At 33.0% G+C, this 23715-nt stretch overlaps 1 protein-coding gene across 1 annotated transcript in view; it reads left to right on the plus strand.

The window, feature by feature from the left end:
• Positions 1 to 23715, plus strand: part of LOC137617349 (tubulin beta-4A chain) — a 36416-nt gene extending 12701 nt beyond the window's left edge. The window contains exons 2-9 of the mRNA XM_068347372.1: positions 7424 to 7538; positions 11209 to 11334; positions 11641 to 11870; positions 12275 to 12442; positions 13040 to 13179; positions 13804 to 13989; positions 16966 to 17086; positions 22417 to 23715. Of these exons, the coding sequence (XP_068203473.1) occupies positions 7424 to 7538; positions 11209 to 11334; positions 11641 to 11870; positions 12275 to 12442; positions 13040 to 13179; positions 13804 to 13989; positions 16966 to 17086; positions 22417 to 22632 (1302 nt within the window). The 3' untranslated portion in view covers positions 22633 to 23715. The remainder of the gene's footprint in view (positions 1 to 7423; positions 7539 to 11208; positions 11335 to 11640; positions 11871 to 12274; positions 12443 to 13039; positions 13180 to 13803; positions 13990 to 16965; positions 17087 to 22416) is intronic.

Below are 23715 nucleotides of genomic sequence, written 5' to 3' on the forward strand. Positions count from 1 at the left end.
TTTCAATGGACTTTTCTGTTTTCGACTGAAATCTTTCAATGGACTTCTCTGTTTGCAACTCTTTATATTTTGAAAGTATCGTGCATTTATACTCTTGAATTTGCTAAGTAATTGGACTTAAAGTATTAAATTAATAGGAAAAAATCACAAACTTGCATTTATTAGTTTCTTCATTTAAGATTTTAATAGGACTATAAGACGAGCAAGATGACCCCTATTCATCTTTCATTTCATCAAATTATTCGAGTTTCGGACCTTCGGTGCATTTGGGAAGTACGTTAGACCTCCACGGTGTATAGTCAATTCTTTTTAGTGAGGCATATTTGCATCGACTAGCAGCGGTGCCTTTTTAGCTCATTATAAAGTTTCCTGATCGCTGATTGGTTAGAATTATCTTGTTCAACCAATCAGCGAGCAGGAAACGTTTCCGAGCTAAAAGGGCACCGCTGCGAGTCAGTGCAAATGCGCCTCATTAAAAAAATAAGTATAGGTATATGCCTAGGGCCTAGACCGTTGGTACCTCTGGTCTCTTGAAGTCAAGTCGAAGGGAAACTGGTTAAAGAGGATATAAAAAGACGACGGTCAGACATGGGTTAGTCTGGTCAATTGTTTTTGATATCAAAGAGATTTAATAGAGACATATTATAGGGTTACTTTGAAACTTGGCCTATCTCTGACAAGCTTCTTTCTACAGGAACGTGTTAAGGGAAATATGTCGCCTTGATGCCAGAGAATGGCGAGAATTCTGGTATCCATCGCCTCACCTGGCAATTGGAAATAAGCTTTTGTTAGTGCTTTTGGTGGTTATTTGTACTTTCGTTTAATTTATTCACTTTAGTTCATTTCCGGGTGGTGAGTATACTCTCTCTCTCTCTCTCTCTCTCTCTCTCTCTCTCTCTCTCTCTCTCTCTCTCTCTCTCAGACAATACTCTTTGGCTCCTACTTCATCTCTTCATCTCCATTTGATCTTTTCACGCCGTTAGTCTTTCATCTTGCACCCACAACGTTCATTTTTTCCCCGCATCCACCGAAATCGAATTCAATCTGAGACTCCCTCTGCGTCATTTCCCTCTCTCCGTGCTCCAACATCACCACCACCACCACACCACGTCAACTTCTTCAAGAATCCCCCGTCCTTCCCCTTAACTCCTCCTCCCCTTTAGGGTCACACTGTCAAAATAACTTTCTCCCCTCACTCAGCCCCTTAAAATAACCGCTATGTCAGCCGAGAAGTCTAGACTCAGGCGTTAGATGCTCATTTGAGTGTGGTTCTAGGTTTGGAGGGATGGGCCTCGGGAAGTGGAGGCCTTTGATTAATTTTATTTTCTTGAGGTTCATTGTCATGTCTGGTGTCATTTCCTCATCGAACTTTCAATAAAAAGTACATCAAACGTTTCATTGCTTTTAAAACAACCAAGTACTAAAACGTGGGTATATCTCTTGATATTATGTTTGTTTGTTTGGTGAAGTGCCATTGGAGGAGTAGATGCTACAAAGCGTACTCATAAAAGCTGGCACTCGTCAACAGACACACAAACGTACATACGCACATGCAGTGCCAGTTATTCGCATAAGGCAAACATCATGAGCCGGCTATGAACCCACATTGCTAATAGTAAGACATTTTACTTTCAGACTTTTATTTTAATTTAAAGGCTGGTTTTCTGATCTTATACAGCATGAACCTTAAGGCGAATTTACTCAGTCGAACGGTTCGTCGAACGCAGCTCGACAGACAAGTGTTTGAAGTGACGTTCGAACTTGTGAACGGGATTTGTCGAACGGTTCGAAGAAAATCTGTTCTCGCCTGACTTTTGTGGGCGGGGCTTCATTGTCCACAAACCTTATGCATTTGTGGCTGGCTCCACCTCTTCGAACCGTTTGACGAACAGGTTCGACGAACCGTTTGACAGTGTATCACTATATCAGAGTCTACAGGAAGAGGCAGGCGCTCTGAGGAATTCGATGCTTATCCCGAGTTGCTCTGTTTATTATTCTACCGGTCTTGTTTTTCTTTCGTTCTTTTAGATTTTCTTAATGAAGCGATAACACTTTGACCCAACATTGTAATATGAATAACAGAAAATAACGCATTGTTGAAGTTCCCATATCTATGAACACGTGCGTTAATTAGCTGGATTCCTATCATCACTTGATTGTTTTTTCTCTAGACCAATAAGAGTTCTTTATCAATTAAGAATAAAAGTAACCAGACATAAAAATACACAATTTAAGAATCCATGACGAATTAGAGTTTTTAGACCAGTGGGAAAGAAATGTTGGTTCAAGGACGCCCTCATTGAAACACTTGATTGAGATGATTAACAAGGAGAGATGATTTATCATCGTACGGGTAAGTGAATGGAATCTCTCTCTCTCTCTCTCTCTCTCTCTCTCTCTCTCTCTCTCTCTCTCTCTCTGTGCCGACTCGCCCTCTATTATGGGCTTAAGTCCTAAAGAAAAACTTCCCTTTTCAAAGTCAGAGCCAAGTCTTCCATTCTCACGTGGGTCTCTTAGTCCAATTTAGGGGCAGACGTGTAAAGCTAACGACCGACGCTCACGTTTACTTTATAAAATCTTTACAAAATTATATAATATACAATTCATACTGTAGCTTTGAATTCCTTATAAAATTATTATTTAATTCATATTATAGCTTTTATTGTTTTGGTAGTAGATGAAAAACGATTTTGCCATTAAGTCATGAGACGCGAAATGACAAGAAAAATCTTTATGGCGAGGTTGACACGTAAATGATTATAAAACAGCTGCTTAATTAATGAAATATCTAAGACGAGAAATTCTCTCTCTCTCTCTCTCTCTCTCTCTCTCTCTCTCTCTCTCTCTCTCTCTCTCTCTCTCTCTCTCTCTCTCTCCTTTGAAGGTGTGGTTAGTGCAATTCCCGGTGCCAGTTTAGTTTTAGAGTTAATTTTTGACACCTTAGTATGGAGCAGCCATACGTTGTAGGGGGAAGAGGGGATGGGGGTTGGATGAGGGGAAGAGACACACCCGTCTCGACCTTGATAATCCTTGGCTGAGCCACCTGAATCTTCCCATCTCTTAGGAGCACGTGCCAAGAGCACGTCTTTCGAAGGCTGTTCAAGAACTCTACATAAATCGTCTTTGCAGAGGTTTAAAGTCACAAAAAACAGGCCTCCTTCGTTAATCAAAACAAAATGGGATATTGTACGGGGCATTGAAGCGGCAAATACACACACATAAAAAAAAAAAAAAACGAAAAAAAAACGGCGGAAACAGTCTTTATAGGGATTCCAAGTCAAAAAACAAAATTGGGTAGGCCTACTGTACATGGCAATGAAGAAGATACACTAACAAACTCTACAGAAACATTGGCAGAACAGCCCATATGTCGTAAAAATAGACAAGAGTAAAAGGCAATGTCTCCTATTGACATAGAAAATGGAAAGGTAAGAAATAAAGTCTAGCGTCGAGGCTTCTTGCTAAAATAGATATGAACCGGAAACGCAACTAGCAAAATATTAGACGTGACGGAGTTTTCCTGGTATGGCGATATAGTTTAAGGTTGGGGAGCCAGGGGCTTAGGTCTGATCCCGTTTCCCCCCTCAATACAAGAATTCTTACTCATTGGGAAATTGACGATGACAATATGGCTTCCCCGAGTAAGCCTACAGTAGCGTAAGCTTTCTTTTACTCTTTCTTCCGGTGCTCGGCGTCTGGCACTCTGCACCATTCAAGGTACCTTGGTCTTACGGTTGGTACGGTTGTTATTTCTTTCGTCTATATTTGTTTCTTTCGTCTATAGTTGTTGGTACGGTTGTTATTTCTTTCGTCTATAGTTGTTGGTACGGTTGTTATTTCTTTCGTCTATATTTGTTTCTTTCGTCTATATTTGTTTCTTTCGTCTATAGTTGTTGAGCATTGCTCTCTTCCACATTTAGTTCTTAGATAATGAGACTCGATTTAGATGAATTTTAGTCTATTATTTACGCTATGATCTATAAATTGTGCACACCGCATTCTTCACACACATATGTATACTGTATACTGAAGCCTTAGAACTTAAGGTAGTTACAACTTACAACTCAAAGATCTATGAAAAGAATAATGAGCGGAATAACACGAAATATTGGAAAAAAAAAAAAAACATGATACAAGAGGAAACTAAAATAGATGATCTTCGAACATAGATAAACAAAGACAGGACATATAATGAGAATGACAGATAATAGATGGACATTGAGAATAACGGAATCGGTACTTAGAAATTGCAAAAGAAGCAGGGGAAGGAAGAGAAGATGATGGATTGACGATTTAAGAAAGTTTGCTGGTATAGAAAGACCATAAACAGACGGGAGTGAAAGGGCATGTCTGAGGCCTTTGTCCTGCAGTGGACTAATTACAGTGGATGATGATGATTATATATATATTTATATATTTATATATATATATATATATATATATATATATATATATATATATATATAGTATATAGATAGATAGAGATATATGTGTGTATTTGTTTTTGTTTAAATATACTCATACGCCTGTGTGTTCTCTATTCATATTTCATACAGGTAAACAAAATTCAGAGCATCCTAATCTTCGATTTCTTAGCATTATCCTGTGAAGTGTATTTGACAAAAAAATACTACTTTAAAGACGTTCATCATAGATTATTTCATGCAAATGAAAGCTACACATAAAATAGTTTATAAATAAATTGGATTTGCCTTTGTTGATAAATTTGAAACATATTCCTGAGAATAACCGTAGCCGAATAAACGAATTGATGCAAGTGGGAGAAATTAACAAGAGTAGTCAATAACAATTGATTGACAGTTGTAAATGAGACTTAAAGCCCACCTTTAACTAACATTCTCTCTCTCTCTCTCTCTCTCTCTCTCTCTCTCTCTCTCTCTCTCTCTCTCTCTCTCTCTCTCTCTCAAATGGTAACTTCCAGACTGTCGAACCTTGCATAATACTATATTCCTCCAAAGCTGTCAAAATGATAGTTCTTATAAGGGTGATATCTCTCTCTCTCTCTCTCTCTCTCTCTCTCTCTCTCTCTCTCTCTCTCTCTCTCTCTCTCTCTCTCTCTCTCTCTCTCTCTCACTCTCTCACTCTCTCAAATGGTAACTTCCAGACTGTCGAACCTTGCATAATACTATATTCCTCCAAAGCTGTCAAAATGATAGTTCTTATAAGGGTGATATTCTCTCTCTCTCTCTCTCTCTCTCTCTCTCTCTCTCTCTCTCTCTCTCTCTCTCTCTCTCTCTCTCTCTCTCTCTCTCTCTATCGTAATCGAGATTTAACCTTTGACCTATATGAGGAATGCAAATGCCGTTGCGAGTTGAAATGGTTGTGACCTTTGCCTTTTCAGTTTTGTTTTCTATAAAGTCGACTGTGTGGATCGCTTAAACGAAATAAATACATTAATTGATGTTCAGCCAGTCAACATCTAATGAGAGATTTAGGCATCGCAGGAAAATTGTAAGGTGGATGTCATTTTTGTAGATGCTCTCTCGAAAGGAAACGTACGAGTATGATCGAGTTACTATGCGGTTATTTATTTTTGTTTTAATATTTCAAATGTCAATTTATTATTATTATTATTATTATTGTCTATATTGTAGGCCTATAATTGTACCATTAGAATTACGAGCGTTCATATTACCTAGTTTTTTGTTCACATTTTATAGAAAAATATGCCATATATATATATATATATATATATATATATATATATATATATATATATATATATATATATATATATATATACATACATACATGTATGTATGTATGTATATATATATATATATATATATATATATATATATATATATATACATACATGTATGTATATATATTTATGTATATATATATATTTATATGTATATATTTTATATATACATACATATAATCACACATAATTGAGTGTCTATATAAACATAGTTAATAATTTTATAGAAGCCAATGTACTACTGCACATTACCTAAAAAAGAAAAATAAGATAATTCAATCCAGTGCACCCATTATCTTTTATATAAACTGCATCAGGGAAAAACTTAGACCTAAACACATATTTACGTTATACAGCAAATAAGCATTTATGTATACGCTGGTGCTTATCTCGATGGAAAATTTTCACAGAAGCATATACTACCACTAGAGAGTTATGGCATCTTTTGACTGGCCAAACAGTACTACAGTAGATCATTCTCTCTGGTTACGGTCCATTTTCCCTTTGCTTACATACACCGATTATTCTGGCCTATTCCTTACATATTCTCCTCTGTTCTCATATACCTGCCAACACTGAGATTACCAAACAATTCTTCTTCACCCAACGGTTACTGTATTGTATTTGTCCTGTGGCCACTTTCCTCTTAGTAAGGGTAGAAGAGACTTTAGCTATGGTAAGCAGCTCTTCTAGGAAAAGGACACTCAAAAATCAATCTATTGTTCTCTAGTCTTGGGTGGTGCCATAGCCTCTGTACCATGGTCTTCCACTGTCTTGGGTTAGAGTTCTCTTGCTTGAGGGTACACTCGGGCATACTATTCTATCTAATTTCTCTTCCTCTTGTTTTGTTAAAGTTTATATAGGAGATTTTTATTTTAATGATGATACTCTTCCTAAAATATTTTATTTTTAAGTTTTTATTTTCCTCACTGGGCTATTTTCCCTGTTGGAGCCCCTGCTTTTCCAACTAGGGTTGTAGCTTAGCAAGTAATAATAATAATAATAATAATAATATATCCCTTTCTGAGTGGGGATACCTTAAAATGGTGAAACGGTTTGAGTATTGCCATGATCAGAGAAGCTGTACAAGTCAGGGTCACTCATACCAGGTTATTTTGCTGTGAGCAGTCAAACAACACTAAAGTCTCCCACCATCACCAATTCGCAATGGCCAGCTTGCTGATTAGAACTAACCAAACTCCAGACATGAATAAGAACATGTGTAAGGCCATTTAATATATATATATATATATATATATATATATATATATATATATATATATATATATGAATATATGAATATTTGCGTGTGTGTATGATGTATATCCCAGTATCAAAATAAAATGTTGTGAAAATAAAGAACATGTGTAAGGCCATTTAATTTATATATATATATATATATATATATATATATATATATATATATATATATATATATATATATATATATATATACATGTATATATATATACATGTAGATATATACATGTAGATATATACATGTATATATATATACATGTATATATATACATGTATATATATATATATATATATATATATATATACATGTATATATATATACATGTATATATATATATGAATATATGCGTGTGTGTATAATGTATATCCCAGTGTCAAAATAAAATTTGTTGTGAAAATAAATAAATCGTACTAATATATTTCTCCTTTTTTTCGCAGTTCTGGGAAGTCATCAGCGACGAACACGGAATCGACCCCGTGGGGCAGTACGTCGGCGATGACGGTACTGGTATGCAACTGGAGCGCATCAACGTCTACTACAATGAAGCCTCAGGTACTGTAACCACTGGTCATTATGAGAGGCGGATCATATAATCTTTATATATGGGTTTTGTGAAACGTACCAGTACGTCCTTTTGGGGGTAAAAGGGTTAATTGAATTATTAGTAATATGAACTATTTTAATTATTAGTATTTGAATTATTTGAATTCTTATTATTTGGATTATTTGAATTATTATCAGTATTATTTGAATTATTGAATTATTTGATTTTCTAAAAATCATTATTTGAATTATATGAAATATGATTTGAATTATTATGTATTTGAATTATTTTTATTAGTATGAAAAAATATTTCCCCCAAATTCGTTCCAATTTTTTTCATTTGTTCATCTAAATTGTGAAGAATACTGCAATGTTCGTTTAGATAAGTTTTTTAGAAATATTTATTGTTAATTTGTTATCATTATTTATTTCCTTTTTTCCTTTCCTCACTGGGCTATTTTTCCCTATTGGAGCCCTTCGGCTTATAGCATCTTGCTTTTCCAACTAGGGTTGTAGCTTGGCTGGTAATAATAATAATAATAATAAAGGGTTGTGGTGGCCTATTGGAAACGTCCCTGGCTAACGATATGCTGGACGGGGGTTCGAGTCCCGCTCAAGTTTGATAGTTTCTTGTAGTGTCTGCAACATCACCATCCTTTGAGTTAAGGATGGGTGGTTTGGAGGAGCCTATAGGTTTATCTGCTAAATCATCAACATCCATTGCCTGGCCCTCCCTGGTCCTAGCTTAAACGCTGATCATATGTATATATGATCAGTCTATAAGACATTGTCACTGTCCCTTGCGTCTGCCATTCATGAGCGGCCTTTAAAGAGAGAAAGAGAGAGGGGGGGTCCTATACTCATTTTTTTTTTTAATGAGGCGCATTTGCACCGACTATCAGTGGTGCCCTTTTAGCTCAGAAAAAGTTTCCTGCACCTGATAGGTTAGAATTATCTTGTCCAACCAATCAGCGAGCAGGAAACGTTTCCGAGCTACAAGGGCACCCCTGCGAGTCGGTACAAATCTGCCTCACTAAAAATAATTGACTATAGAGGGCAAAGGCAAAAAACATGAGGTACTTTCATAAGAAATTGATATGAGGAAAAGGTAAAAATCTTATATGTCTGAACTCTCCCGAGCATCCATCATGCGACCAGCGATCTGGCGGAAGATAGAGTCGTCAAGGAGACGCCGTCAGAGATTTGGCATCCGGCCTTCATCTCCCCGCCTGTCGTCATTTAAAGCGACTGCTTTTTTTTTCTTTTTTTTCATTAGTAATCACCCCAACTACATATGCCATGATGATAGAATGACAGGTGTGTTCTTCAGCGACACTTCTTTATGGGAAATATTACCAGATTAGAGTTGGGAGAAACACTTATCTTTATTCATCTTTAAAACATTTGATTTATCTTGTAGTTTATGCCATGTGTCGTTTGAATTCTGCCTATAAATTTTACGTTTACAAAAGTTTAAATAATTTTATTTATCTTGACTTCTTTAAATCATTTGATTGATCTTGACCTCTTTAAATCATTTGATATATCTTGACTTCTTTAAATCATTTGCTTTATCTTGACTTCTTTAAATCATTTGCTTTATCTTGACTTCTTTAAATCATTTGATTTATCTTGACTTCTGCCTGCAAATTTTATGTTTACAAAAGTCATAGATTTATTCTGACATATTTGGACCTGTCAAATATAATTTAATATTTCCCATTAACTTTGCCCCTTTCAACAATAGTCTCTGTTCATCTCGAATTTAAGCTTTTATTGGTGGGTATTATTATTATTATTAATTGTTAAGCTACAACCCTAGTTGGAAAAGCAGAATGCTATAAGCCCAGGGGCTCCAAAAGGGAAAATAGCCCAGTGAGGAAAGGAAACAAGGAAAAATAAAATAATCTTAGAACAGTAACAACATTGAAATAAATATTTCCTATATAAACTATAAAAATTTTAACAAAACCAGAGGAAGAGAAATTAAATAGAATAATGTGAATGAGCACCCTTAAGCAAGAGAACTCGAACCCGAGACAGTCGGAGACCATAGTACAGAGGCTATGGCACTAACCAAGACTAAAGAACAATTGTTTGATTTTGGAGTGTCCTTCTAGAAGAGCTGCCTACCATAGCTAAAGAGTCTCTTCTACCTTTACCAAGAGAAAAGTAGCCACTGAAATTAGCCGAACTTATTATCGGTCGTAAAACCTATTAGGCAAAATACAATTTCTCCTTGAAATGAAAAAGATTACGCAATACATTTCAAGGTACTTTTTTTCTATACAAGACTATTTTGGATTTTACATAATAGATTGTATGCATAAAATTTGCGTGTTATTACTAACCAAAATACAACTCTAATTGGTAAAGCAGGATGCTACAGTACAAGCCCTAATGCTCCAATAGGGAAAATACCCCAGGGAGGAAAGGAAATATGGAAGTGAATAAACTATATATGAAAGATAATGAATGAAAAAACTATATTTTAAAACCAGTTATAACGTTAAAATAGATTTTTCCAGATATAAACTGTAAGTAGATATGTCAATCTGTTCAGCATAAAACCATTTGCAGTAAGTATGGATTTCTTAAGGTACTTTTCAAATACGATATGTGCTTGCATTTATTATTATTATTATTATTATTATTATTATTATTATTATTATTATTTCCTGAGCTACAACCCTAGCTGGAAAAGCAGGGTGCTATAAGCACAAGGGCTCCAACAGGGAAAATAGCCCAGTGAGAAAAGGAAATAAGGAAATGAATAAGCTACAAGAGAAGTAATGACCAATTAAAATGATTTTTTAACAGTAACAACAATAAAATAAATATTTCATATATAAACTATAAAAACTTTAGAAAAAAATAAAACAAGAGGAAGAGAAATAGGATAGAATTTTGCGCCTGAGTGTGCCCTCAAGCAAGAGAACTCTCATCCAAAGCAGCGGAAGGCCCCTTAACTTCAACTTCATATCGGAATTATGCTCGAAATGGCGAAATAAATCAAGTTGATCTCATTCCTGGATGCCTTTTCTCGTATGAACGCCATGTATGCAGTTTACAGGAAACAATAAGACCATTGTTCTCTAGTCTTGGGTAGTGCCATAGCCTCTGTACCATGGCCTACTGTCTTGGGTTAGAGTTCTCTTGCCTTAGGGTACACTCTGGCTCACTATTCTATTTCATTTCTCTTCCTCTTTTGGTAAAGTTTTTATTGTTTATATAGGAAATATTTATTTTAATGATACTGTTCTTAAAATATTTTATTTTTCCTTGTTTCCTTTCCTCACTGGGCTATTTTCCCTGTTGGAGCCCTTGGGCTTATAGCATCCTGCTTTTCCAACTAGAGTTGTAGCCTAACAAGTAATAATAATAATAATAATTGGTGCAAGTCTCAATCTCCGTTCTTGCTCTCTTCCAACTACAGTCCAACCACTTTCAACTTTTACTTCATGAATATCTGCAAGTCCCCCCCCCCCCCAGTTACTGAATGGCCTCCACGATCCCAGCGCTAGATTCATTCATGAATCTAATCCAATCAAAGCTATAATTGACCTCCCCACTCTCCTTTCTGTATCTTTCACCATCTTTGTTCTTAAGTAGGTTCATTTAAATCGAGCCATAAATCTTCGCAATTACCATTATTTAATTAGACTTTTTACATTTCAGGTGGTCGTTATGTTCCACGAGCCGTCCTGGTCGATCTTGAACCAGGCACGATGGAAGCCGTAAGGTCGGGTCCTGTCGGCAAGATATTTAGGCCGGATAACTTTGTCTTTGGACAAAGTGGAGCTGGTAAGTAGTGGTGACATTGTTCGTTTGAAACGCGACGGATTTTTATAATAAGTCTAATAAGTTATTCGTTTATCGTTATAAAGTTAAATTATAATCACCTAATATTTCACATTCTTCTAGTATTTCTGTTCAACATAAACGATCAGAAATAAGTAATTTTACACAGTACAGTATATTGCTGTCCGATCTGAATAGACTGTAATGACGTATAGATACATTGCTGTTAATTATTCCTGTAATGGTTCTGAATGCCCTACCAGTCCCTAGCGCCAGAATTCATAAATCCAATCTAATCTCCTGCCACAGGTAATAACTGGGCCAAAGGGCATTACACAGAGGGCGCCGAGTTGGTGGACGCCGTCATGGACGTCATGAGGAAGGAGGCCGAAAACTGCGATTGCCTTCAGGGCTTCCAGCTCACACATTCCCTGGGAGGAGGCACTGGGTCGGGCATGGGCACCCTGCTCATCTCCAAGATCAGGGAGGAATACCCTGACAGAATCATGAACACATTCTCCGTCATTCCTAGTCCAAAGGTATGACTTCATTCCGAGTAATTGTCAGTTAAATGACGCCAGAACTTTTAATTATCAATTATGTACATGATTAGATTTTTGTGTATTTTATTATATTTCAAAATTATCTCTTTTTTTTTCATTATTACTAAGAGCATTTTTCTCAATATTGATGATTAGTGATTTCAGATCGATTTTTATTTACTTTTACATGTATATGGTTACAAAGACTTGGTAAAGAGCCTGTTTTAAACTGGTCTTACAGAATTCAGATAATAAAAAAAATGAGATAAATTAACATAAGATTGAAATAAATGAAACATTTAAATTGCAAAACAATTCCTTTCAATTCGAATTACAAAATCCAAGACAAACATAATACAACTATCAAAATAAATTATCCTCGATTCTCTTTGTTAAAACAGGTGTCCGATACTGTGGTAGAGCCTTACAATGCCACTCTGTCCGTCCATCAACTTGTTGAGAATACCGACGAAACTTTCTGCATTGATAACGAGGCTCTCTACGACATCTGCTTCAGAACACTCAAACTCACTTCACCTTCATACGGAGATCTGAACCACCTTGTATCGGTAAGCATAATATTTAGTTCTCACACGTATTTATGATGTAAATATTTTAATTATAGTTTTAACTATCTGTTGAAGCTCAACGTTTTTTTTTTTTAACTTTCAAGAACGTTGTAACATAATCTCTAATACTTTATACCTCTCTCTTCAGAAAGATAGTTTAGGAAACATTAAATAAGTAGAGGGTCTTATTTTTCTACAGAATTCTACCGCCTATCTTCTTTCCCAGCCTTATCCCTACATTTTGCCTGTTGCATAATACACCCTCCAATGACGTTTATCAAAGGCATTCTCTTCCATCAAACCTCTTCTCTCCATATCATCCTTAACCTTATCTCAACCATCTAATTCTCTGTCTCTCTCTCCTTCTTCTCCCCCGAACAGGTTCCTCACAAGCCCTCCTCACTCCCTCTCCACCATCTTAGTCGTACTACCCTTATCACATCTGTAATCTTTCCTACTTCATAATTTTTCAATCTTTCAAGCAGTGATATTCCCATAACTCCACCTCTTATGACAATATGTAAATGAATTGGTGAAAACTGACTAGCTTTTATATAGTGTGATTTTTCCTTTACTTCTGATTCCCTCCTTTTGCAGGTAACAATGTCTGGAGTGACAACGTGCCTCAGATTCCCAGGACAGCTGAATGCTGATCTCAGAAAGCTAGCTGTCAACATGGTACCTTTCCCCCGTCTTCACTTCTTCATGCCTGGCTTCGCTCCTCTCACCTCCAGAGGGTAAGACTTTGTGTATCATACTTTACTCATATTTTGCTCACTATCTGCATTCATTTTATCGTCATTATTTTTACATCAGCCCTTTACAGAGTTAGGCATGAAATTAGTCCATGTTTTAGTGAATACGATAAAAAAAATCCTAATTATAGACAAGTATTTACACTGAATAAATTTTTGGTTTTTGGACTTCGGTGCTTTCATCGCAAGAAATTGAAAGTTTGTATGATGTGGATCAACATATTTTATCAATGGTGCCATATCAATGTATATTGCATGGTACTGTTTCATCTATGTTTAATTTTAGTTACGTGAGTAATGTAAAACTCTCCAAATTTATATTTTAAAGCTTGTGGCTTTTATACTAAGGTAAAGCTCAGCTTGTGCTCTATAATCTTTTTTGGCGAGTGTAAAGATAACGAATGTCAGCTGTTCCTTGTATTTCAGGGAAGTCTACATTTAGATTTTTGACAATATTCCAAAATGTATGTACGACGAATTTAGAAACTTGGTGTCTGGAGCATAATATTTGAATATGAATTAACAGTTTTGGTGACAACCTTTCATCTTGAACTCCAACTTGTTAATTTTAATGGCAAATATACTTATTTCTTTGATTGTCAACAGGTCACAATGCTACAGGGCACTCACGGTCCCCGAATTAACCCAGCAGATGTTCGACAGCAAAAACATGATGACGGCGTGCGACCCCCGCCATGGAAGGTACCTCACAGTCGCAGCTATTTTCAGAGGAAAGATGTCCATGAAGGAAGTCGATGAGCAGATGCTCTCGGTTCAAAACAAAAATTCAAGGTAAGGGTCGTTTTTTATTAACCAGGCTGTACGATTATTATTATCACTTGCTAAGCTACAACCCTAGTTGGAAAAGCAAGATGCTATGAGCCCAGGGGCCACAACAGGGAAAATAGCCCAGCGAGGAAAGGAAACAAGGAAAATTAAAATAATCTAAGAACAGTAACAACATTAAAATAAATATTTCCTATATAAACTATAAATACTTTAACTTCAATAATGTCAAAAATATAAGCATGGGTTATTATCTTGCAAGTTTAATTATAATTTTTTATCATTTTAAGTTAAGTTGTGCAATACTGTACTCTGACAATGTCTCCTTGCCTATTATTACTATTATTACTTGCTAAGCTACAACCCTAGTTGGAAAAGCAGGATGCTATAAGCCCACGGGCTCCAACAAGGAAAATAACCCAGTGAGGAAAGGAAACGGGGGGAAAATAAAATATTAAAAACACTAACATTCAAATAAATATTTCCTATATAAACTAAAAAAACTAACAAAACAAGAGGTAGAGAAATGAAATAGAATAGTGTGCACGAGTGTACACTATAGATTAGTAATGTCTTCTCGGTATTTATCATATGACAACTCGTTCTGTTTTATATACTTTTTTTTCTTGACAAGAATTCGACGACTTTGAAATATATATATATACTTTTTTTTTCTTGACAAGAATTCGACGACTTTGAAATATATATACTTTTTTTTTTCTTGACAAGAATTCGACGACTTTGAAATATATATACTTTTTTTTTCTTGACAAGAATTCGACGACTTTGAAATATAATCTAAAGAGTATTTCTACCTTGCACAGATCTTGCACCATGCTAATAACTCATTACTTGACTTACTTCTTTTCAGTGGTTTTGCTTTCAAACCCACTTGGCCTTTTATTTTATTATTTTTTTTTTACTCTGCATATACATTTTACTACAGTATTTGCAATTAATGATTCATGATAAGAGGAAACCCATTTTACACACACACACACACATATATATATATATATATATATATATATATATATATGTATATGTGTGTGTGTGTGTTTGAGGCCTTTGTCCTACAGTGGACTAGAAACGACTGCTGTTGTTGTTGTGCATATATACAGTATTTAGGAATAGAATATAAAGAAATTCAAAGAAACTACATTTCCTGGATATTCGCTAAAGTATGAAACAATCCCAAAGGGGGGATAATGTGTGTGTAGATTGCCTTACCTTATGTAAGACACGGGCTCTTGCCGCTGGGCAGCCCGTAATATAAAGGGGGATAAGCAAATAAGGTTGCATATAGACCAGGTGTCAACTTAGATCTATTTAATCACAAGAACCCATACTACAGATACCACATTCTCCCTCTCAAACCTGTCAGCCTTTGATGGAAAATTATAGTTGGAAACAAAATAAAGTTTTTATAGTTTGTAAAGTGATATTTATTTTAATGTTGGTGCTCGTCTTAAAACATTTAAGTTTTCCTGTTCCCTTTCCTCACTGAGCTATTTTCCTTGTTGGAGCCCCTGGGCTTATAGCATCCTGCTTTTCCAACTAGGGTTGTAGCCTAGCAAGTAATGATAATAATAATATTGAAGACGCAAGATGCTGATCACAATGTATTTCATTGTCATTATTTTTCTTACCTTTGTAACAGACAGATAAGTAAAAGGAGGGTTCAAGGTAGACTGTACTTGTTGCCATGACCTATTCTATAATATAAAAAGTTACTGCAACTATATATATATAGTATAAAAATTATATATATATATATATATATATATATATATATATATATATAGTATAAAAATTATATATACAGTATATATATATATATATATATATAGTGTATGTATGTGTGTATATATATATATATATATATATATATATATATATATATATATATATATATATATATATAGATATATTTATACATCTTTTACATGTAATTTCCTTTATTGTAATTAAATATAGTTAATGTTTAATAATCATATAAAACAAAGTATCATAATCCGCATTGCATTATTCTTTTTTGAATTTAACCCATCCTTTTTATTTAGGAAGATTAAAGAGAGGAAATGTGACTCCATTAATAATTATGCTTATTTACGCTAAGAATTATTATTACACTAAGATATTAGGCGTATAGGAATTGTTTTAAAATATTTAATGAAATATATTTATTCTAATCTTAATTTTTTTTGGAAGGTATAGATAAACTGTATATGCATGGAAGTATATTAGGTAAAATACTTTAAAAATGCTTTGGAATTATACTAGAACTAATGTATGCGACCTGTCAAAAATGACATAAATATTTTGATAGATATGCACACATGGCACCCACCCCCCTCCAACTAGGGTATGTCTACTCCCTCTACCCGAGGGACGGAGAGAGCTAAACGTGACCCCATAAATACATACTGTACATACATATACCAAGGCACTTCCCCCAATATATATATATATATATATATATATATATATATATATATATATATATATATACATATATATATACACATATATATACACATATATATATACACATATATATATACATATATAGTATATATATATATATATATATATATATATATATATATATATATATATGTGTGTGTGTATATATATATATATATATATATATACACATATATATATATATACACATATATATATATACATATGTATATATATATATACACATATATATATATACATATATAGTATATATATATATATATATATATATATATATATATAGTATATATATATATATATATATATATATATATAAATATATATATATATATATATATATATATATATATATATATATATATATAGCGCCAGATACTTTCTCTTATTATATAGGTGAGAACAGAACGAGCTGTATATCACACCTTATCAAAAACTGCTTTGCAATGCCACCTATCGAGAAAGCACAAGACTTAACGAACATTTTCTTCCCCACAGTTACTTCGTCGAATGGATACCAAACAACGTTAAGGTCGCCGTGTGTGACATTCCTCCCAAGGGCCTCAAAATGTCTGCTACATTCATCGGCAACTCTACAGCTATTCAGGAGATCTTCAAGGTAAGCTGTTCAATGCTTTTGAAGCTTTCGATTGATTCAGTGGTCACTGCTCGGGTTGAATGACACTTCCTAAGGGTCGTGGTAAGGGTCATATTTCAATGGTATTTCGAGTAAGGTATTATTATTATTATTATTATTATTACTACCCAAGCTACAACCCTAGTTGGAAAAGCAAGATGCTATAAGCCCAGGGGCTCCAACAGGAAAAAATAGCCCAGTGAGGAAAGGAAATAAGGAAATAAATAAATGAAGAGAACAAATTAACAATAAATCGTTCTAAAAAAAGGTACAACGTCAAAACAGACTTGTCACATATAAACTATAAACAACATAAAAAACAAATATGTCATAAATAAACTACAAAAAGACTCATGTCCGCCTGGTCAACAAAAAAACCATGATAGATGTAACTTCATAGTTGTGCTGTCGGTTTTTCCATGTGTTCGTGATAGTCAATACACGTGGGATTGAATAATGTTTATTGTAAATATTTGGTGTACAGGACCTGTCAAAAATAACAGCTAAATATTTATATACACACATTCAATTCTTCCCACCCCCTCCCCCTTTACTGACTATAACAAAGCAGTTGTCGTTTCCAAGTATACCTCTTGAGGTACTCCCCTATCACCAGGATATGACTACTCCATCACATCCTACCCAGAGACAGCCTGATCGGAAAGAAGATAAAGAAAGATATATATATATATATATATATATATATATATATATATATATATATATATATATATATACACATACATACTTTCTAAGCTACAGCCCTATTTGGAAAAGCAGAATGTTGAAAGCCCAAAGGCTTCAGCAGGAAAAAAATAGCCCAGTGAGGAAAGGAAATGTGGAAATAAACTATAGTAGAAGTAATGAATTATTGAAATAAAATTCATATATATACTATAAAAACTTCAAAAAACAAGAGGTAGATAAATAAGACAGAATAGTGTGCCCTAGTAGATATGGCCAAACACTTGTTCTTTATAATGAAACAACCTCCAATAGATTTAGTAGATTTGAGAGTAAAGCCCTCAGAAGGATATTAGGAGTTAAATGGCAGGACATGATTAGAAATGGAACTATTAGAGAGATTACTCGAGTGCCATATGTGGATGAGATCATGATGGGGGGTTAGATGTAGATGGTTTGGGCATGCTCTTCACACTCCTCAAGAGAGATTAGTTCACCAAACATTCAGCTGGGCTCCACAAGTCACTAGAAGAGTTGGAAGACCCAGGCCTACATGGCTCAGGACCATGAAACGCGAAGTAGGAGGTGATGAATGGAGAAGTATTGAATTTAAAGCTCAAGATAGAGACAACTGACGATATCTAACCGAAGCTCTTTACGTCAATAGGTGATGATGATGATAACTACATCCCTAATTTCTATATTATATTGTCTAATTGGTGCATATGACCTTTAATGCAATTAAAAGATGAAGGCTTTCCTGAATCTTCCAATGAATATGTAGCGTATGACTATTATGAAGTATAATTGGAACGTTGCTTTGATGGAATATCACAACAATTTAAACTATACAGTGAGACTATTTTACCATTCAATTTCCCTTTCATTTCCCTGTTCTAAAGATGCGAAAAGTCGGAGCATTTGTATTTCACATTCATGGGTCATTTAATTTTATGAATAGGACAATATTTACATCAAAGGGAATAGCAACTGTCTTAGGTTAGAGTTATTATTATTATTATTACTATCCAAGCTACAACCCTAGTTGGAAAAGCAAGATGCTAAAAGCCCAGGGGCTCCAACAGGGAAAAATAGCCCAATGAGGAAAGGAAAAAAGGAAATAAATAAATGAAGAGAACAAATTAACAATAAATCATTCTAAAATAATTGACAACGTCAAAACAGACATGTCATATATAAACTATTAACAACATCAAAAACAAATATGTCATAAATTAACTATAAAAAGACTCATGTCCGCCTGGTCAACAAAAAAGCATTTGCTCCAACTTTGAACTTTTGAAGTTCTACTATTTCAACCACCCGATTAGGAAGATCATTCCACAACTTGGTAACAGCTGGAATAAAACTTCTAGAGTACTGCGTAGTATTGAGCCTTGTGATGGAGAAGGCCTGGCTTGAGGGTACACTTGGGCACACTATTCTATCTTTTTCTCTTCCTCTTTTTTTATGTTCTTATAGTGATTATATAGTGTTTATATGAAAGATTTATTTTAATGTTACTGTTCTTAAAATATTATTTTCTAATTATTCATTACTTCTTTAATTTATTTCTTTCCTTATTTCATTTCCTCTCTGGGATATTGTTCCCTGTTGGAGCCCTTAGACTTATAGCATCGTGCTATTCCAACTAGGGATATAGCTTAGCTAGACTCAATTGTTTTTAATGAGGCGCATTTGCACCGACTGGCAGTGGGTTGCCCTTTTAGCTCGGAAAAAGTTTTCTGCTATCTGATTGGTTAGAATTATCTTGTCCAACCAATCAGCGAGCAGGAAACGTTTCTGAGCTAAAAGGGCACCCCTGCGAGTCGGTGCAAATCTGCCTTGCTAGAAAGAATTGACTATAGTTATAATCGTACTAATGCTAATAAGACCAGAAGATATTTATATACTGAAGAGTTTTATAGACATATTACTTATTGAAAATACATTTGTATACAACTGATCCACTTATATCTGAAAATGTGAAACTGCAGTACAGTAATCGATGCAAAAACTAACCTATACAAAGATGTGTAAATGCATTTGTTTCTTCATTAAGATCAGAGATAAACGTAAACAAAACATTGGTTGCCATTTTTTATCGTGCTTTTTGGCGTGTTTAGGAAACGCATGATATAAAATCGCCTTTAATATTTGTGCCTGTTTTAGTTTAGGGTACTGTAGTACATGCATTAAGTGTTCTGTACATTAAAGGGTAGTTTGTTAACAGTACTACGTACAAGGGAAGGCTTTAAAAGTCTGAATATACATGTTAAATAAATACGTAAATATGGTGTCCCTACTTCGCGGATTTTCACCTATCGCGGTCGGGTCTGGAACCTATCTACCGCGATAAACGAGGGCTCACTCTACTGTAATTAGTAACCACCAGATAAATCTAGTTCAATCGTGGTCGAAGAGCACCTGTGATTCTCCGCTTTATTATCTGGTGAAGGACGAATACTTTCCGTGTAATAGTTATGTTACTAATTAATTTGAGACTTGGTTATGGCTCCAAATATTAAACCGTGATTACTCTTTAATGTCGAATTTTACCTTGGGAATAAATTTTACATGTTACATGCTGCAAGATAAGTAAATTATTATTATTATTATTATTACTGTCCAAGCTACAACCCTAGTTGGAAAAGCAAAGTGCTATAAGCCCAGGGGCTCCAACAGGGAAAAATAGCCCAGTGAGGAAAAGAAATAAGGAAATAAATAAATGAAGAGAATAAATTAACAATAAATCAATCTAAAAAAAAGGTAACAATGTCAAAACAGATATGTCATATATAAACTATTAACAACGTTAAAACAGATATGTCATATATAAACTATAAGAAGACTCATGTCCGCCTGGTCAACAAAAAAGCATTTGCTCCAACTTTGAACTTTTGAAGTTCTACTGATTCAACTACCCGATTAGGAAGATCATTCAAGATTAAGTGGATTCGGCGTTAAAGATTTATATAACTTGATATCTAAAAGTGGAAAAAAAGTCGTCGGGGATTATTGAAATCATACATAGCTACTTATTACAAACTTTGAATTGGTTGGATTTAGATTCTAAGAACAATAATATGCATAGGAGTATCTAATTCGTCTTGTTCTGCATCAAAATTCAAAAGGCATAGGTTTTAATTCTTGGGGTGAATGCCCTTTTTCATACGTAAATTCCCTTGGGTGTAACCTATTCCTAAGTTAAAGGGAATTTGGTATCTCTCTCTCTCTCTCTCTCTCTCTCTCTCTCCTCTCTCTCTCTCTCTCTCTCTCTCTCTCTCTCTCTCTCTCTCTCCTCTCTCTCTCTCTTTCTCATATATTTATATATATACATATATATATACATATATATATATATACATATATATATATATATATATACATATATATATACATATATATATATATATATATACATATATATATATACATATATATATATATACATATATATATATACATATATATATATACATATATATATATACATATATATATATACATATATATATATACATATATATATATACATATATATATATACATATATATATATACATATATATATACATATATATATATATATATATATATACATATATATATATATATATATATATATATATACATATATATATATATATATATATATATATATATATATACATATATATATATATATATATATATATATATATATATATACATATATATATATATATATATATATATATATATACATATATATATATATACATATATATATATATATATATATATATATATATATACATATATATATATATATACATATATATACATATATATATATATATATACATATATATACATATATATATATACATATATATACATATATATACATATATATACATATATATATATATATATATATATATATATATATATATATATATATATATATATATATACATATATATATATATACATATATATATATATATATATATATATATATATATATATATATATATATATATATACATATATATATATATATATATATATATATATATATACATATATATACATATATATACATATATATATATATATATATATATACATATATATATATATACATATATATATATATATATATATATATATATATATGTATATATATACATATATGTATATATATACATATATGTATATATATATATATATATATATATATATATACATATATATATATATATATATATATATATATATATATATACATATATATATATATATATATATATACATATATATATACATATATACATATATATATATATACATATATATATATACATATATATATACATATATATATATATATATACATATATATATACATATATATATATATACATATATATATATATACACATATATATATATATATACACACATATATATATATATATATATATATGTTTGTTTATTTAAATTTAGTCTAATTTTTATACCAATAACGAGTTCCAAAAGATAAGAGACTGACATATCTATTGAAAAGAGAAGCTCTTTTACCATCCAATCCAATTGGATCTGTAGATAATCTAATTGACAGTAATATTCTCTCTCGACAGCGCATTTCAGAGCAGTTCACCGCCATGTTCCGTCGCAAGGCTTTCCTGCATTGGTACACGGGCGAAGGCATGGACGAGATGGAGTTCACAGAGGCGGAATCCAATATGAACGACCTCGTGTCCGAGTACCAGCAATACCAGGAAGCTTCTGCCGACGACGAGGAGTTCGTCGACGAAGAAGATGGCGTCGACGAAGAAATCGCGGAAGAACAATAAGAAGTGGAGGAAGCAGAAGGGCGTCTTTTCACCAAAGACTCAGGGAAAAGAAAATAAGAAAATAAAGAGTACGGAAACAAAGATGGAAGCACGAAGGTGTTTTTCTTTGCTATCTTTTTGATGGGCAGTATTAAACATAGGAAATAGATAGCCTTGGCTGTGACGATCTGTCATATCAAGTGAAATAACCATTGTTAGTCAGGAAAATTATTCAATTTCACTAGAAATAGCAACCAATCTTGAAAGTATGTCCATTTCTTTAAGAAATATTAATTGGTCTTGATCATTTCAATGGATAGTTACAAAAGACTCACAGCTTCATGGTTTCATCTCGAAGATTGTTCACAATTTGCATTACATTTATTAATATGATTAATAAATGATTACTGCCATAAAGTTTCTTTTCTTTTTGAAACAAAAACATATTCGGTCCATTCATAAAATGTTTTATTTATTTTTCTTAGTGTAATTTCTAGTCATTACTAATATGCTGCTTTAGACATATTCTGTAATGAAGAATTAGGATTATGTTGTTTTTTTCTAATTCAATCTACATGTAAATTTAAGTGTCAAGCTTAGGATCAAAACTCTTGCCATTACTGCATCTACAAACATAAATTGACTTAGTATAGTAACCCATTGTAAATTTATTTCATTCATATATTAGATCATTTGAACAGAAAATTGAAATTTGTTAAAACTTGATACATTTATTTTTAAACCAATATATGTTTGTGCTGTAAAAGATTCATTGAATGTGAATGTCAGTCCAGTGAACATGAACCATTCGTTCAAATTTATTTATTTATTTTTTTCTTTTTCTTTTTTTTTTCTTTTTAATATTGTGATGCAGTTTTAGCAAGACACAAGTAGTTTGTACGATTGGCTGTTTGATAAAATAAAGGTAATTTTACGGTTTTCTAATCTTACAAGTTAGATCACTAGAAAGGAAAGTCAGAGCGTTATGAAAGGTCAGTTGGAGCGAGGAAGAAGACCGTCATAGGGCTTTGGTTCTCGAATGTTATGCATTTTCTCAAACTAGATTATTTTGTTAATTTGGAATAAAAATAAATAAAAATATAT

The sequence above is a fragment of the Palaemon carinicauda genome, chromosome 23 (assembly GCF_036898095.1).
Source record: "Palaemon carinicauda isolate YSFRI2023 chromosome 23, ASM3689809v2, whole genome shotgun sequence".
NCBI classification, from domain to species: Eukaryota; Metazoa; Arthropoda; class Malacostraca; order Decapoda; family Palaemonidae; genus Palaemon; species Palaemon carinicauda.